We start from the raw sequence: 18280 nt of genomic DNA on the forward strand, positions 1-18280 counted from the left end.
AAGTGCATCTTTATGTGTGTACATTTCTCCTGAGAAGAGAAGCACATAGCTTTTATCAGATTCTCAAAGGGGTTCCTGACCTCAAAAGGGATCAGTTTTAAGATGATTCTGTATAACTCTGCTCTAATCCATCTAGCCTGAGTTATTTGAGTGAGGATAATAAAAAAGCTGATATTTTCTTTGAGTATTCACTACATATCAACACTATGTGAGAGTTCTCTTGTGGCCCAGAGGTTGAAGGACCAGCAGCAGTTTAGGTAGCTGCTATGGTGCAGGTGCAATCCCTGGCCTGGGAACTTCAACATGTCAGTGTGGCCAAAAACATCCCACTGTGCTATGTGATTTACGAGCATCGTATTATTCAATCCTCACAACAATCCTGTGAGGTAAGCACTATTTTATCTCTATTATACACATGGAACTGAGGTTCAGAGAATTTGTCATTTACTGAAGAGAACCCATCAGTTTGACTTCAGATCCCGAGATCTTAACCAGCAAATCTTTTCGTGAAGTGTCCATTTTACGAGGATGTTTGGGGGAAGATATTGAATATGTAAACACATACTTTACAGTGGATTGAATGCAAGGTTTGTATTAAGGTAAAATAGAACCTTCCAGATGATTTGGGCTTTGCCCCAGAACCCTGGAAGACCCTTTAACTCTCCTCTTTGATGGCAAAACTGGAGAGGCTCAGCCCAGGTATTGTTTAGCTAGTGGACTCTTCTTGGCACCCAAGTTCTCCGAAGCGCCCGGGAACTGACCAGTAGAGTTGTGGCACTCCGCTTTACAAATAAGCAATATGAGGTAAGAAGAATTTAACAACCTGCTCAAATTCACATATCTGCTAAGTGGCCCAGTCACATTCAAACCAGCTCTGTTTTGACACCATCTTCCAACCGGCGACCCGTAGCCATGAAGCATTTCTCCATCAAGCTACAGGGCTCCTAGCATCTGAATCCTATTATACCGTGCAAAAGCCCTTTCACACCCGACCGGCCTTCTCCACCGCCCCAATCTGGCTGCTACTTTCAAATGCACACCTTTTCTCCAGCCCTGCCCCTTTACCTTTTCCAAGCCCCGCCCATTCCCTTCAGTCTCGCTTCCGTTTTTCCCAGCTCTATTCTTTCTCCCTAAACCAGCTCCAAGTTTCAGGCCTATCCAAAACCCCGCCCTTTCTTTCCTATGGCCCACTCTTCTGTTTAGTCCCACCCTTTAACCCCCGCCCAGTTCAACCCCTATTCTCCTTACTGGGGCCTGCTTTACAGATGGCCCCGCCCACTCCCCGCAAACCCCGCCCCGTAGACTGGTTTATCCTCTTCCAGCCCCGCCCCGCCCTCACCCGTAACTCCAGGTCCCCCTTAGGCTCCAGCCCGCGTCCCTCTTGGTCCTGGCCCTGCCCCCAGCCCCGCCCCGTGGCTCCGGCCCCGCCTCGCCGCCTTCCTCGGAGACCAAGGCCAGGTCCCTACCGCAGCCGCGGCGCCAGGAGGGAGGGAGGGAGGGCTAGGGGATGGGGAGGGGGGCGGGGGGGCAGGAGGCGGAGGGGGAAGGGAGAAGGGCGGGCTCCTCACGCCCAGTCCCGCGCTCACCGTCCGTGACCGCAGATTCGCTACAAACGGCCCTACCAATCCGGATCCCGAGTACTTCAATTTCAGTCTCCAGAAACTCAACTCTAAGATGGAGGTGCTAGAAGAGCACTGTGGGGTATCCAGGGGCCTTCCGAATCCTAAAGAATGGCCTCTCGAGCCTCAGCGGGCGGGAGGGGATCTGTGGCGAAAGTGCAGGTCGGCAGCGCCGCGGCTACGCATTTACCCTGCGCAGACGCCGTCGCCGCCGCTGCTGCCGCCGCCGCTGCCACTGCCTTTGCCGCCACCGTCTCTGCTGCCGCCGTCCCCGCGTTGCCTCCGGGAACCTCTTTTGTTCCAGCAGCGTCGGGTCCCGAGGCCAGGCAACCTAGGGGTTCTCGAAAGGGGCGGCGGCCGCCGGAATTGAGACACCCGGGCGCCGGCGGGACTGGGAGCGGCAGGGGTCAGCGCGGGAATCCCAGGGAGCCGGGCCAGAGCGTGGGGCGGCAGGGGGCCGGGGTGGCGAGGTCTGCAGTCTCTGGAGTTGGGGCTTCCCCTCCCCGGCCCGTCTTTCCCCGCTGGCCTCCCCAAGTGGGGTCGGAGCCCCGGCGGGCGCCCCCGGCGATGAGCCCGGACTCGAGGTGGCCGGTGAGTGCGAGCCTGGGACCCGGGCGGGAGTGGCCAGCCGGGAAGGGGTAGGCTGCTTTCGTGGGGCGCGCACCGGGCTCCCCGGCCCGAGTGCCCTCGGGCCACTCCAGCCCGGAGAACTGACAGAGCGTTCGCTTCCAGCCGGCAACCCGAGGTAACAGTGTATCCTCCGGGGCTGCCTAGGGCTGCCTGGGCCAATGGCAGGAGGGGAACCTTGTTTAACTTGTTACACTTCGACAAAGGGGAAACGTCGCCGCATCCGGGAGAGGGCTGCGGGCACCGCCTGGGCCTGGCCTGATCCCTCTGGCCTCCGCCCCCTACTTCCTCCAGCCCCCTGAGCGCCTGGGGCAGATACCGCCGCCAAACCCCTGAGCCTGGGGCCCTCCCCAGGGGCTTTCAGGTCTAAGTTCCCGAGTCTCTTCACTGTGTTTCTGCTGCTGAGTCCCAGCGGGACATTTGTCGGAGCTCTGTGCTACTTGGGGAACCTGGGCAGCAGAGCTGCAGCGTTCACCAGGGACCCATCATTGAAAGAGGAGAGCTTGTTTGTGCTTCGATTGGTTTGTGTTTAAAGACAGCTACAGGTAGGAAGTAGGAGCCAGTTGAAGGAGTAGTTTAACTGATAAGGCAGTCAGAGGCTTTGACAGAGGCTGGAGCAGCTCACTAGCTTGGTTAGGTCGCAGAAGAGGAGCCAAGAGGTATAACTATTAGTGAGGGAGCTCAGGGTGGCTTTACTTGGAATGATGCCAAGCCCATAGTTAAATTGTTGGACTCAGCTAGGCCTGGAGAAATTGGGGCAGTCTCTGACCAAGCTGGGCTTCCTGAGGGCTAGTGCCATCTGCTGTCTCCGCTCACCCAGGAACATTGGAGAGGAGGAAGGGAGGGTTCTGAGGACCAGCATGGAGTTGAGTGTGCCTGGACTGTCATGTCCCTGTTTGTACCCTTAGAGCCCAGTACCACTCCCAGGGCCAGGGCATAGGTTTAGCCTAAAGACCTCAGCAATGAACTAATTCTATGATCCAGTGGTTTCTGCTGGAGTCCAGGGCCCAAATCATTGGCTACCCATTCAAACTTCTGCATGGGAAGATACTAGTTTCATCCATCTCTCTCGGCTCCAGACCTGGTGGTTCCCTCATTTAGCTATTCATTCAACAGGTCATTTATTCATTTGCCAAAACTACACTACATGCTAGGTACTGGGGACATAGAGGTGGGTAGATTCTAGGGTTTGCACCGCACAGCTCCCAGTCTAGTAGGAGGAGGCAGAGAACTTCCAATGTGATGAGTTCCTTGGTGGAGGTGAGGATGAAATGTGGAAACAGCTCCGCATGGGAGAGACAAAGAAGTCCTAACAGAAGTTACATTTGAGCCACATTTTGAAGAATGAGTTGGAGCTCACTAATCAGAGAGGATGGAAGTCATTCTAAATAGAGATTCTCTTGCAGGAATGAGAGGCTACAACATTCAGGGCGTGGCAGGTTGCCCTGGGTAGACAGAAATACATCTATAACTGATGAAAAAAAGAATCTAGAAAGGAGGACTGGGGCAAAATGGTGAAGGGAGCACCCTGAATGTCATCATAAGGAATTTGGACACTACCTGGAAATAAGTGGGGAGTATTAGGAGGCTTTTAATCAAGAGACTGACATGATTGTTGATACTTGGTGGAAAGATCATTCTGTGCACATGATGTGAGATTAGGCTAGAAGAATTGAGAGACACAGGGAAGGATGACCAGGCAAGAGGTGATAAGGCCCAGACCATGGCCACAGTGTGGAGGAGGGTGGCATTTGTTGATGCTGTGGAGGTGGGCTGGTCAGGACCCTTGGGGAGAAGGAGGGCTGGAGAGAGTGAAGTGGGTGGCCAGAAACTTTTCCCTGGGCCTAAGCTAATTGATCTGTACATTCTAGATGTGACAGCATGGGGGTGGACTTTGACGTGAAGACTTTCTGCCACAACTTGCGGGCAACTAAGCCACCCTATGAATGCCCCGTGGAGACTTGCCGCAAGGTCTACAAGAGTTACAGTGGTATTGAGTACCACCTGTACCACTATGACCACGACAACCCACCACCCCCACAGCAGACTCCACTCCGAAAGCACAAGAAGAAGGGGCGCCAGTCACGCCCAGCCAACAAGCAGTCACCCAGCCCCTCAGAGGTATCCCAGTCACCCAGCCGTGAGGTGATGAGTTATGCACAGGCCCAGCGCATGGTAGAGGTGGACCTGCATGGCCGAGTCCATCGCATCAGCATCTTTGACAACCTGGATGTGGTGTCAGAGGATGAGGAGGCGCCTGAGGAGGCCCCTGAAAATGGCAGCAATAAGGAGAACACTGAGACACCGGCTGCTACTCCCAAGTCAGGCAAGCATAAGAACAAGGAGAAGCGCAAGGACTCCAACCATCACCACCACCACAATGCTTCTGCGAGCACCACTCCCAAGCTGCCAGAGGTGGTGTACCGGGAGTTGGAGCAGGATACCCCTGATGCTCCACCTCGTCCAACTTCTTATTACCGGTAAGGCTACCTCCACCTCCTAACTCTGGAAAACTGGTCAAGTAGGGTTCAGGAGCCACAGATAGGTGACAGGCAGCAGATAGGAGAGTGGCAGGGGTAAAGAATAGCAGAAGCACACTGGTCCTGCAAGGGCAGTGAGAGGAAAAGTGTCCCAGCTAATGATGATGGCACTTGCTGTATACTGCTAATGATGCCAGGCCCTGCACTGGGTGCTGGAAAAGGACCAGACTTAGGAAAAGTCACATGCCAGTAGATAGTTGAACTGGGATTCAAAACCAGGTTCCTCTGACTCCAGAGCTATAATGTTTCTGCAATATCAGAAACTCCCAGTTTTTTGTTCCTAATCCTTTCTCTGTGTGACCTTGGGAAAGGCATGCAGCTTCTGGAGTTCCAGTGACCATGTCTGCAGAGTAGGTAAAATATTTCTCTGCCAGCTTAAAGCACAAGAAGACTAGGGATACTCATTTCATATGGTCCTAAAAGCAACTTGTAAATCTGCAGAAGTAATTTTCCCATTACTTGTCCTGTTATTGTTACCCATCCTTTAGCATGCATAAGCAGTGTTTTCATCACCTGTTTTGTACTCCTCCAAGAACCCTTTTATTTGTTTCATTTAATTGTTTGTTGGTATCCCACATCCTTCCAAAAATTGACTTCTAATAAAGTCATAGGCATAAGGCTAAATTCCTTTAATATGAGGTAAAAAAATAAAGAGATGGGGGAAGTATGGTGGTAAAACCACATACAGAAACCCTAACTGAAGGATGATACAAAAAACATGTATAAAACCTCTCTGAGAGTCTTGACACCAAGCCAAAAAGGATATTTGGGTTAGTTAAGGAGTACTCTTTGGTATTAGCTAATCAAGTGGCCTGATCTTTGACAAAGACTTGTTAAAAAGGTTTTTATAAGAAAGGTAGTTTTTACCAAAAGTTCAACCCATATGATATACTAAATCTCAGTTCTTGGAGTTACCACTAGGTTCTCAAGTTGCTGCAGAGGCGTGGGTACAATCCCTAGCCCAGGAACATCCATATGCCTTAGGTATGGCAAACAAAACCAAAACAAACAAACAAACAAACAAACAAAAAAAAACAACACAAACTTCAGTTCTTTAAAAGCAAATCTTTAGGAACCCAACATTGGCCCCAGTGTGTCACAATCCTTGCCCCCCATCCCCTGCCACCCCATTCACATGTCACCTAGTCTCCTCCCTCCTTCCTTTCATCTGTCCAGCCAAGCTCCACCTCCTTCTGGCTTTCCACGGGCTCTCTTCTCTGTTAGTACTGACTGCCATGCCCACCCCCAACACACAGACCACTTTCTGGGCCTGTCCTCTCTCCCAGTGGCTCTTCAGCACTCTCTGCTCCGGTAGGCAGCCCAGCCCAGCTCTTCTTTCCTCTTTTCTTCCTCTCTCCACTCAGATTCACTCTTCCCTCTTGGTGATCAGATCTGTTCTCCAGGCAGCAGATCTCAGCTGGTGCACTGCAATCAGTTGGGAGGTGTGTTGCATGTAATTTGTTACTACTGTTAGCAGAACTGCCCATTTTAGAAATGATTTGCTTTCAATAAGATGGGAGAAGATTTGAGGTCATCTCTCTAATAACACTTCTTTCTCTTGCTCATCTCCGATACTCTTTCTTACGGGAGGAGAGAGGGTTGGAGTGTAAACTGGTGTGCCAGGAATTGTACAGGACATCCAGCCTCCCTTATCTGTGCCAGAGCCTATAATCTGGGTGCACTGTGGGATGTGTTTTGCCCCATCACATAACGTCACATGTGTCACGGCAGAGAAAAGGTTTAGAGTTGGTGCCAAGGCCTGGAAGGGGCCAGATGGTTCACACCAGCCCTGAGCCACACCCTTATTCAAGGATAAAGATGTAGTCACCTTGGGGAAGAGGTAAAGGGCTAAGGAAGAAGCTACTTGTGATAGTAAGTAGAGCATTTTAGTCTCTCCTCCCTTCCACCCACAAAATGTCTTTCAAATGAACAACACTGAGCGTTTTTGTGTGGTGAATCAGACAAGGACCTTGCCTCTATCCACTAGTGGAGGAGTTAAGACACATAATAGTTATAAAAATATAAGGCGGGGTGGGTCAGAGCTATACAAAAGCTAATAATAAAGCTGACATTTATTTAGTACTTGCTCCACACCAGGTACTGTTCTGAGCACTTGTATTCTCTTATTTAATGTTCACAACAGCTGTGTGAGATAGGTTCGCATTAGCATCACCACACAGATGTGGAAAGCAAGGCCCAGTGAGGTTAGCTCACTTGTCTGCTGTCATACAGAGCATGTGCTTGCCTGGCCTGCTCTAGCCCCCAGGGCCCTTGTGGAGCGGGTAAGGGCAAGAACTAATGTTTATTTAAGGCCTGCTGTGTGCCACTTGATTTAGCCCATTTGTTTTTGTAATTCCATTTAATCCTGACAGCATCTTTAGGAGTAAATAGTATTGTCCTCATTCTATCATTAATAAAGCTGAGGTTCAGAAAACAGCATTTCTCTGGTAGCTCAGTGGGCTAAGGATCCAGCATTGTCACTGCTGTGGCCCTGGTTGCTGTGGTGTGAGTTCAACCCTGGCCTGGTAACTTCCACACACTGCGGGTGCGGCCAAAAAAAGATAAAAGGAAACAGCAGTGATATCCTGAAGGTCACAAAGTAGCAGAGCCAAGATCAAAGCCCTTTTCTTTCCCTTGTAGCCTTCCATTGCCCCCATACTAGAGTCAGACCACCTGGAACATGCATGGCAATGGGGTGGGAAGTCTGCTCTGGATCCCAGGCACCTGGAGCCATCCTCAGCTTCTGTCCTGCTGGCCCACTGAGTGCTGTGGGGTAAAGTTTGAGTCCTAGGTCTGCCACTTCCTGGTTGTATGACCTATCTGTGTTGGGCAGTTAACTTCTCAGAGCTTTAGTTTCCTTATCTGCAAAGTGAGGGTGATAAGGACATTGACCCTATGGCTGTCCTATGGGAAAATAAATGTGATGACTTAGCACAATGCCTAGCTCAGAGTAAATGCTCATTAAATCTTAGCTCTTATGATTGTTAAGTCCCAAGGCTATCCAGAGAGCAAAGAGTACCTAGAGTTTTGAGAGAGCCCTGAGCTGATGCTGGCACCAGCTGACAGAAGATCCACAGCACCTCCATTCAGGACATAGCCAGCCGGTGCTAAAATAAATATAATTTGCAAGTGATAACTGAGGACCTTCCTTACCCTGCCTCTTTGCACCATCACCCAGACCATCCCAGTAATGGGTCCTAGCTGCCCCATCCTCCCTTCAGAAATCCAGCTGAGCCTCTGCACCTCAAATGAGACAGTGTAACCACTAGGACACGAGCTCTGGAATTGGCATGCCTGGGTTTGTATCCTGGCTCTGCGTCTTTCACAAGAGGGCCAGGACAGGTGATTAAACATCCCCCCCAAAAAAGTTAGGTTCCCTTTTATGCAAAACAGGAATGATTATAGGACCTATAGTACCTGGGGTAAAAATGAGGATAGAATAAGACAACATATATGTAAAGGCACAGGCCTGGAATAGAATAAGTGCTCAGCAGATGTAACCCATTGTATTTTTTTTTTTTTTTTTTTTTTTGTCTTTTGAGGGCTTCACCTGAGGCACATGGATGTTCCCAGGCCAGGGGTCCAATTGGAGCTACAGCTGCTGGCCTACGCCACAGCCAAAACCATGTGGGATCCAAGCCGAGTCTGCAACCTACACCACAGCTCACAGCAATGCCAGATCTTTAACCCACTGACTGAGGCCACGGATTGAATCCACAACCTCATGGTTCCTAGTCAGATTGGTTTCTGCTGAGCCATGACGGAAACTCCAATAACCCATCGTCTTTAAGGGAGGGAAATCTCACCCTTATGATGCTGAGCTGCCTGTGTGCACTGCAGGTACATCGAAAAGTCAGCAGAAGAGCTAGATGAGGAAGTAGAGTATGACATGGACGAGGAGGACTACATCTGGTTGGATATCATGAACGAGCGGCGGAAGACGGAGGGTGTGAGTCCCATTCCACAGGAGATCTTTGAGTACTTAATGGACCGGCTGGAGAAAGAGTCCTACTTTGAAAGTCACAATAAAGGCGACCCCAATGCACTAGTGGATGAGGATGCTGTGTGCTGCATCTGCAATGATGGTGAGTGCCAGAACAGCAATGTCATCCTCTTCTGTGACATGTGCAACCTGGCTGTGCACCAGGAGTGCTACGGTGTCCCCTACATCCCTGAGGGCCAGTGGTTGTGCCGCCGCTGCCTGCAGTCACCCTCCCGTGCTGTGGATTGCGCCCTGTGCCCCAATAAGGGTGGTGCCTTCAAGCAGACAGATGATGGGCGCTGGGCCCACGTGGTGTGTGCCCTATGGATCCCTGAGGTCTGCTTTGCCAACACGGTCTTCCTGGAGCCTATTGACAGCATCGAACACATCCCGCCAGCTCGCTGGAAGCTAACCTGCTACATTTGCAAACAGCGAGGCTCAGGGGCCTGTATCCAGTGCCACAAGGCCAACTGCTACACAGCCTTCCATGTGACATGTGCCCAGCAGGCCGGCCTTTACATGAAGATGGAGCCTGTGCGGGAGACAGGCGCCAACGGCACCTCCTTCAGCGTCCGCAAGACTGCCTACTGCGACATCCACACACCCCCTGGTTCAGCACGCCGCCTGCCTGCCCTGTCCCACAGTGAGGGTGAGGAGGAGGAGGATGAGGAGGAGGATGAGGGTAAGAGTTGGAGCTCAGAGAAGGTCAAGAAGGCCAAGGCCAAGTCTCGGATCAAGATGAAGAAGGCACGGAAGATCCTGGCAGAGAAGCGGGCAGCAGCACCTGTGGTATCTGTGCCCTGCATCCCGCCACACAGGTATGGGGGGAGCAGGTGCACAGGCTATTGAGGGAAGAAGCCCTCTATCAGCCCTGATAGCTCCCTGAGTGGAGTGACAGGGTTGGGTTATCTTCTTCCTATCGGGAAGTACATAGACGTTTTGGTGGTTTTTTGGGGGTCGGGGCGGGGGGGGGGAAGAATGTCAAAAGAGATTAGCTGTTCCCAACTTTCCCATTAGGAACCAGAAACTTCAACTTTTACCTGGCAGACCTAACAGGTGTGTTTTTAAGTACCCTCCCTTTGATGGGGTGGTTTAAGTTAGGAAGAAAGAGGATGGAATAGCCACCAGCCACAATGAAAGAAATGGTCTGATTCTGAAGGAAGAAATGAAATGAAAAGGGGGGGAGGAAATGCCCAAGGAGTTGTGAAATGATTACTGCTACGAGTAAGTCCAAATGAGGGCTGCAGTCTTCAGTTAATTTTGACTCTTTTGTGCTATCCAGTCAGTTTCCTATAATTGACTGCTCTACAATAGTACCTCATCCTCAGGCTGAGTTGGGTATCCCAGGGTCAAGTAGAACTCTGGGCTGCAGTGACAAGAGCAGTCTTAGAGGCCAAGCTCCCTGACATTCTGGTGAACAGGGTTAGGGTCTGGCTTGGTGCTGGGAGCTTGGCTTTTTGTCTGCTGAGGTGCCATTGATGGCTGTTTGCTCCTTGTCTTAAGCCCAGTGTCATGGGCTTTTTTGACAACAGGTTTATTACTTATTCAACCCATCTCAGAAACTCTCATTGGGAGTTCCTTGGTGGCCTAGTGATTTAGGATCCAGTGTTGTCCCTGCTGTGGCTTGGGTCACTGCTGTGATGTGGGTTTGATCCCTGGCCTAGGAACTTCTGACTGTGGGTATGGCTAAGAAAAAGAAACTCATTGGCCAGAGACCCCTGCTCTGCTTGAGAAATTCAGGGCCCAAGAGATTTTTCTCTTTGCTCCCTGCTTCCCAGGCTCAGTAAAATCACTAACCGCCTGACCATCCAACGGAAGAGCCAGTTCATGCAGAGACTGCATAGCTACTGGACGCTGAAGAGGCAGTCACGGAATGGGGTCCCACTGCTCCGTCGCCTGCAGACACACCTGCAGTCTCAGAGGAACTGCGACCAAGTCGGGGTACTGTGTCAGATTCCCAGCTTTGGGAACTAGTGCCAGGAGGACGAGGACTGAGATTTGTGACTGTTAATTTCCAGTGTCTGAGGGCTCATTGGGCTGCTTTCCTTTTTTAAACTGGACCTCAAACCAGGCTCGGGATGAAATCCTTAACGCTTATCTTTAATACATTGTTCTTATGTGTTCATTCATTCGTAACAAGCATGTACTGTGAACTGACACTGTGCTGGGCCCAGAGGACACGTGGGTTGAAGAGCTTCTACTGTAGTTGGCGAGGCTCTCAATAAATCACTGTGCTCCCTCCTTGGCTTTACCTGTACCTTGACCCAAGTTTCCTGGGCTTTTCCCTTCTGGCTGTCTCATCAGCTCCTGATACCTCCTTTGTCTCTACAGAGAGATTCTGAGGATAAAAACTGGGCCCTTAAAGAACAGCTCAAGTCCTGGCAACGACTTCGGCATGACCTGGAGCGAGCACGGCTGCTGGTGGAGCTGATCCGCAAACGGGAGAAACTCAAAAGGGAGACGGTGAGTGCACTTGGGTCAGCTCTTTTTTCACAGTAGAGAAAACAGACCCAGGAAAAGAGAGAATAGGAAAAGCATGTGTCCCCTGGCCAGGAAGCAATAGGACTGGTGCAGGAGTCAGGTCTCCCAGAGCTCAATGTGCTCTCAGGCCCCCCAGGTAGCGGAATATCACAGGAGAGCATGAATGGCTTCCTCAGCTATGTGATGCAGGTGGCTGGTACTGGAGTTCAAGGAAGGGAAAGTCCAGAGTAGTCAAGTATACCAGCTTTGGGGTGGGTGGGAAGGAAGACGAGTTCCCAAACCAGCTGCACCATCTCCTCAGACCCCTCTGCCGAGGGACTGGCCTCGGCCTGCCTGACTAGGCCTTTGTGTGTGTCAGATCAAGGTCCAGCAGATTGCCATGGAGATGCAGCTGACCCCTTTCCTCATCCTCCTTCGAAAAACCTTGGAGCAGCTCCAAGAGAAGGACACAGGCAACATCTTCAGCGAGCCGGTCCCTCTGTCTGAGGTAACCGAATTGGACGAAGTAAGAATCCCTTCCCCTCACTCCATCTTCTTTCTGTTCCTCTCCCAGTTGGACCCCTGCTGCAGGTCTGGGCCAGGGACTAGGAGGGGACCTTGAAAAGAGGGGCTGGTGGCTCTGGGGCTCCAGGATGAACTGGAGCCACATGCATCACCTGGACTCTGTCTTGTCCCTGTCATACCCCAAAGGCCCAGAATGGGAGGCAATCTGCACTCCTTCCCCAGAGGCAGGGACTGAGTCTGCCATGTGAATAATCCCAGGGCAGGAAGACACTTTCCAGGTGCTGAACCCTAGAACGGAGAATTTAGAAGGCTCAGCACCTAAAGAACCATCTCTGAAGCCGTAGGTCCTGACTGGCAGACTCTTCTCTCTAAAAGGTATAAAATGAGAGGCCTGAGGTAGCAGCCTCCTTATAAGTCTTAATGATAAGTAAAAAGAACTATAGGAATGCAAGGTGGTGTTTTTCCCAGAGGATTTCCCTAGTCATTTTCTTACTAAAGCTACATGGCTCTAAGAGGTAGATATGGCTGTATTCCAGGCGAGGAAAAGAAGGCCCAGAGAGGTTAAGAGGCTTGCCAAGGTCACACAGCTTGTGACTAGAAAAGTCAGGACTAGAATCTAGCTTTCCATTCCTCTGTGCTGTATGCCTGCCTCTAACCATGGTGGGAGGAGTTTGCTGGATGCATTTCAAGGGGGGTGTTAGGACGGGTTCAAAGGGAATGAGGAGCATATCTCCACTTAGCTACACCTACCATATTCTCCCAGGTACCTGACTACCTAGACCACATCAAAAAGCCTATGGACTTTTTCACCATGAAGCAGAACTTGGAGGCTTACCGCTACCTGAACTTTGATGATTTTGAGGAGGACTTCAACCTCATCGTCAGCAACTGCCTCAAGTATAATGCCAAGGACACCATCTTCTACCGGGCGGCAGTGCGGCTCCGTGAGCAGGGTGGTGCTGTGCTCCGCCAGGCCCGGCGCCAGGCAGAAAAAATGGGCATTGACTTTGAGACGGGCATGCATATCCCCCACAGCCTGGCCGGAGACGAGGCCCCACACCACACCGAAGATGGTGGGTGATAAGTCACACACACATAGAGGCCAGTGCCAGGGATGAACAGCTTTCCAAAAGTCCCCTCCTGGGAGCAGGCAGTGTAGGCAGGAAACAACTAGGCTGAGCAGTGGCAAGCTATGCCCAGGAATGCTCTCCAAGAAGCCAGACTAGGTAAATGGATAGCAGTCCGTGCCATTCCACATCTTGGTGCTACTATGTTACAGCTGTTCTGGTGAGAAGCGAAGGGGAGAAGAGTGGGTTTCTTGTTGCCTGCCCAGGTTCAAGGGGCCCAGAGGACTGCCCTGAGTCTGACCTTTCACCCCTATCCCCACCCCCTAGCAGCAGAGGAAGAGGGGCTGGTCCTGCTGGAGAACCAGAAGTACCTGCCAGTGGAAGAGCAGCTGAAGGTGTTGCTTAAAGAGCTGGATGATGTGAAAGCCAGCAAGCAGAGTGTAGGCCGCTCCCGGCGTGCAAAGATGATCAAGAAAGAGATGACGGCACTGCGGCGGAAGCTTGCCCACCAGCGGGAAACTGGACGAGATGGGCCTGAGCGGCACGGCCCCTCCAGCCGGGGCAGCCTGACACCCCACCCCGCAGCCTGTGACAAGGATGGGCAGACAGACAGTGCCGCCGAGGAGAGCAGCAGCCAGGAGACAAGCAAAGGTCTGAACCCCATAGGCCAGCCAGACTTTGACTCTGCAGCACACACTCAGCCCCTGCCATCCCCCAGGCAGAGGTTCCTCCTGCACAGCTAGCTGCACTTTCTCCCTCATTCCCCAATCAGGTGCCTCTTAGCTGCCTCTCTGGCTATTTGTCTAAGAGACAATATTCCCCATTCCATGCCCCCCAGATTATCTCCCCAACTCTAGTTGGAGTTATGGGCCTAAACACCCAGGTCATGCCCTGGACATACTCCCTTCCCACATCAGGCCCCTCACCGATTCTCCTTCTCTCTTTCTCTGCTCCAGGCCTGGGTCCCAACATGTCCTCAACCCCCGCACATGAGGTGGGCAGGAGAACCTCAGTTCTGTTCTCCAAAAAGAACCCGAAGACAGCTGGACCGCCCAAGAGGCCGGGCCGGCCCCCCAAAAACCGGGAGAGCCAGATGACCCCCAGCCACGGAGGCAGTCCTGTGGGGCCCCCCCAGCTCCCCATCATGGGCTCCCTGCGCCAGCGCAAGCGGGGTAGGAGCCCTCGGCCCAGTTCGAGTTCAGACAGCGACAGTGATAAATCCACAGAAGACCCCCCAATGGGTGAGCCTCACCATCACCCAGTCCCTCAGTAGAGTGAGAAAAGCTGCCATCCTTCCCAATATAACTCCCACCTATCCTTTCATTTGCCCATAATTTGTCAGAGCTAGCAGGGCCCTTAGGAATCCCCTCATTTAACAGATGGGAAAACTGAAGCCCAGAGACACTGCCCCAGCTAGATTCCCTTCCAGGGCCCCCCCTCCATTGTATCACTTTACCTTTTCTCTTCTTATCCTCCTTGGGGAATCTCCATTAAGCCATTTGTGTCCGAAGGCCAGTAACTGCCAAGGGAAGTGCCAGGGGTGGGGCAGGGCTGTGGACAACTGTGGTGGACACTGCCCAGAGCTAGCTCTGCTGGCCAAGGTTGGAGGAATTTTCCAGCACAGAAGGGAATGCCAAGCTCTAAGTCCCTCTTACCCCCAGTAGATCTCAGAAATACATCTTCCTGACCGATTCCTTCCCTCCTCCCCCTCCCCCCAACCAAGACTTACCAGCCAATGGCTTCAGCGGTGGAAACCAGCCAGTAAAGAAGAGTTTCTTGGTATACCGTAATGACTGCAGCCTTCCCCGGAGCAGCTCAGACTCTGAGTCCAGCAGCAGTAGTAGCAGCAGCGCTGCCTCAGACCGGACCAGGTACCAGCCCTCCAGATCAAGGCCTGCCCCCGGGACGCCAGATTTCCCTATGGGGAGTAGGGTGGCAGCTATCTTAGCCTCAATTAAGATGGCTCAAACCACAGGTTCTCTGCAAAATAAATGGAATAGATGAGTGTCACCATAACTGAACGGAGGGGACCATCCTGGGTTAAGCTGATGTATAAGTACAGGGAACATAAACTCATGCCCTGTGGTCTGGATTTGATCTACAGACATATTTTGTTTGGCTAGCATGTTATTTATTTATTTATTTTAATTTTTTGTCTTTTTGCCTTTTCTAGGGCCGCTCCTACGGTATATGGAGGTTCCCAGGCTAAGGGTCCAGTCGCAGCTGCAGCCACTGGCCTACACCAGAGCCACAGCAACGCAGGATCCCAGCCGCGCCTGCAACCTACACCACAGCTCATGGCAATGCCGGATCCTTAACCCACTGAGCAAGGGCAGGGATCGAACCCGCAAGCTCATGGTTCCCAGTCGGATTCGTTAACCACTGTGCCAAGACGGGAACTCCCTAGCATGTTATTTAAAAAAAAAAAAAAAAAAAAATTCCAGAAGTGCCACATAAAATTCTCAGTTTCTGTATGTACTTTCAAAATCAAATCTGGCAATTCTGGCTGCTGTTGCCTTAAGACAGGGCATGTGTTCGTCACTGCTGCTAAATCCAGCACATTTTACCTAAATTACCCCCAAAGCCATTCAGTTTGAAATTGAAGTAGCCTCAGTTTTCCTAAAGTCTTAGACCCCCGAGTCTTAAAGAAGAGAGGACACCCATCATGACATTTCCCACTCCTCCCCTTCTTTGAGTTGAGTTTCTCTTTTGTCCACAGCACAACGCCTTCAAAACAAGGCCGGGGCAAGCCCTCCTTCTCTCGGGGCACGTTCCCAGAAGATAGCAGTGAAGATACCTCAGGCACTGAGAATGAGGCCTACTCCGTGGGCACTGGCCGCGGCGTGGGCCACAGCAGTAAGTACGCCTGCCCAAAGCCAGGGGTGCCGGGGGCCCAGAGTCAGGGCCATGCCAGACCCCTGGCTGCTGACCCGCCCCCTCTCTCCCATTCCTATGAAGTGGTAAGGAAGAGTCTGGGCAGGGGAGCTGGCTGGCTGTCGGAGGATGAGGACTCCCCGCTGGATGCTCTGGACCTGGTGTGGGCCAAATGCCGAGGGTATCCATCGTACCCAGCTCTGGTAGGCTTCCACTTTTCTTGTCATACCCCTTGCCTTCCAACCCCAGAACACAAACTCAAAAATTAGCAGATTTTTCCTACTCTCTGCTGAGGTGCAGAGCACAGGGGTCTTTGGCAGATAGACACTTAGAGGTCCCTGGTTAGTTTCCCCATCTCTTTTTCTTCCTTTTGCCACTTGGGCTCTGAAATAGTTTAGCATGGGAAGAAGCCAAGGGTTAGCATTGCAGCCTTAGTAGCATGATAACCTTTTTCTGTCCTCACTTCAGAGGTGGTCTCCACATTCTCAGATAGGGTAATCTTTGGGGAAGGAGGAGACTGAACTAAGTCAAGGTGTTATTACACCCTCAGATCATTGATCCAAAGATGCCCCGGGAAGGTATGTTCCACCATGGGGTTCCCATCCCTGTGCCCCCACTGGAGGTGCTGAAACTTGGGGAACAGATGACCCAGGAAGCCCGAGAGCATCTCTACCTCGTCCTCTTCTTTGACAACAAGCGAACCTGGTAAGCAAAGAGGGGAGCATTTGCCATGACTCACAGCCACAGATGCAACCCTGAGTATGGGGCCAGGCTGCCAGGGAACTCTAGCAGCTGACAGCCCAGACTGTCATAAATCAGTGGGGGAAGGACCTAGATCTTTAGACAAAAGGGTCGTATTGACCATGAGTATGAGAGACTGAATGGGCAGCAGCTGATAAACAGCAGTAGCTAGAAACCAAAGGATTATCAGTGACTGTGACAAATGTGGGGGTGGCTACCCACCCAGATTCAGGTAGCTTCTAGACTTAGTTTTTCCACCTCCGCCTCATAGTGACAAAATGGAGATATAGCAGGCATAATCATTCAGGCTCTGAATCCTGTTCTGTCACTTTCATGTATGTAATCTTTTGTTGTTATTGTCTGCAGATAATATTTAATATCAGTTAAGTCTGCCTGGAGCCTCTGGGATAGGGTACTTATTTCAGGTTGGGATAGGCCTCTTTTTACACCCATAAATACCCTGTGGTTATCCCTCAGTAAGACTGTTGACTGGGCTCTTTTCATCGCTAGACTGTGAGCAGTTCCATAAGGGCAGGGACTGCATCTCTCAGTTTCTCTTACCTCCCACCAGAGCCTGGCCCAGAGTTGGCACTCAAGAGGTGTTTTTGAATGAATGAATAAGTAAGGAAGGCCGGTGCTTGTTGCTCTCCCAGAGATAACTTTTCTGATCCTCACTTCATCCTACAGGCAGTGGCTGCCCAGAACTAAGCTGGTTCCTCTGGGCGTGAACCAGGACCTTGACAAGGAGAAGATGCTGGAGGGCCGCAAATCCAACATCCGCAAGTCAGTACAGATTGCCTACCACAGGGCTCTGCAGCACCGCAGCAAGGTGCAAGGCGAGCAGAGCAGCGAAACCAGCGATAGTGACTAATACTGCCCAGAACAACCCAGCCTACAGTGCCCTGCCACCTCTCTCCTCCCCTTTGCTCACTGTCCTGGAGTGGCATCGGCCTCTGCACTGACTCATTCCTGGTCTTGGGGCCAGTCTCAGGGGAAGCTGGGTGGGGGAGGTCCCTCCCGCCCTGAGTGCAGCTGGACTGTACAGAACACTCCAAGGGCCCATGGTGGCTCTGCGCAATGAGAGGAGAGGTCCTACAGGCCAGAAAGCTCCAGAGACCTCACGGCATTGCAGTGCAAGGTGGTGGGCCAAGGTTAGGACACTGTGTAAACAGGCCATCCCACCACCTGCCTGCTTGTGCCAGGAGAATCCTAACTGCCTAGTGGCCTGAGGCCCCTGAGGTGGTGAGGTGAGCGGGCATCTGCCCAGCCTAGCAGTGGGATTGATGTCTGTCCAGCCCGGAAGAGGGGCACTAGGTGACCCCCTCCCCTGCTGTTGTAAATACTGTAATTAGCGGAGAATTTAAATTATTCTCATTTGTAACTGCGTTTCCGGGTCGCGCCAGAGTCATTTGGTACTAAAAATCCTGGGGCCTGTCCCCACTTCCCTTCTTCCCATAGATTTCCCTCTCCTTTCAAACTGGTTTGTATTTATTTCAAAGGAAGAAAATATATTGATTCTTAGAAAATAAATGGTCTGTTTGGAATTCTTGGTTCTTGCCTTCTGCCAGGGCAAAGGGATAAAAGGTTCTCTCCCCCAGGGATGGTAAATAATTGGCCCCAAGCGGTTGCTTGTTGCTGTGTCTGCTGCATTTGTTAAGACAATAGCAAAAATAATGTGACAGCTCCCGTTCTCCATGAACTTAACTAAGTGGTAGACCCTGTGCTGAAGCACTTTTAGATAGTTTTGTATAATCCTTGAAGTAACTTTGGGCAAAGTTAATAGGGCACTTATCTCCACAAAGACATACATTGAGGTTTAGAAACATTAAGTAACTTGCCTAAGTC

General features: G+C 51.5%; 1 protein-coding gene across 11 annotated transcripts; it reads left to right on the forward strand.

Annotated features, from left to right (window-relative positions):
* Positions 1–1816: 1816 nt before the first annotated feature.
* BRPF1 (bromodomain and PHD finger containing 1) lies at positions 1817–17965 on the forward strand. Of its 11 annotated transcripts, none has more exons than XM_003483211.5 (14): positions 1817–2210; positions 4118–4726; positions 8627–9586; positions 10547–10709; positions 11100–11231; positions 11608–11754; positions 12517–12826; positions 13148–13471; positions 13777–14061; positions 14544–14691; positions 15540–15676; positions 15779–15897; positions 16245–16399; positions 17123–17965. In XM_003483211.5, exons 2-14 carry the CDS (start codon positions 4128–4130, stop codon positions 17304–17306), a joined length of 3663 nt encoding a protein of 1220 aa, XP_003483259.1. In that variant the 5' UTR covers positions 1817–2210; positions 4118–4127; the 3' UTR covers positions 17307–17965. The 11 variants fall into 11 exon arrangements, with proteins under 11 accessions (XP_003483259.1, XP_005669816.1, XP_001928420.3 ...); XM_005669759.4 differs by having other exon boundaries at positions 13151–13471; XM_001928385.7 differs by having other exon boundaries at positions 11608–11736.
* Positions 17966–18280: the final 315 nt, after the last annotated feature.

This window comes from Sus scrofa, chromosome 13, assembly GCF_054392235.1.
Source record: "Sus scrofa isolate SSC_HxYL_T2T_F1_AM1 chromosome 13, Sscrofa_HxYL_maternal_Yorkshire_Landrace_v2.0, whole genome shotgun sequence".
In the NCBI taxonomy this organism is placed as follows: domain Eukaryota; kingdom Metazoa; phylum Chordata; class Mammalia; order Artiodactyla; family Suidae; genus Sus; species Sus scrofa.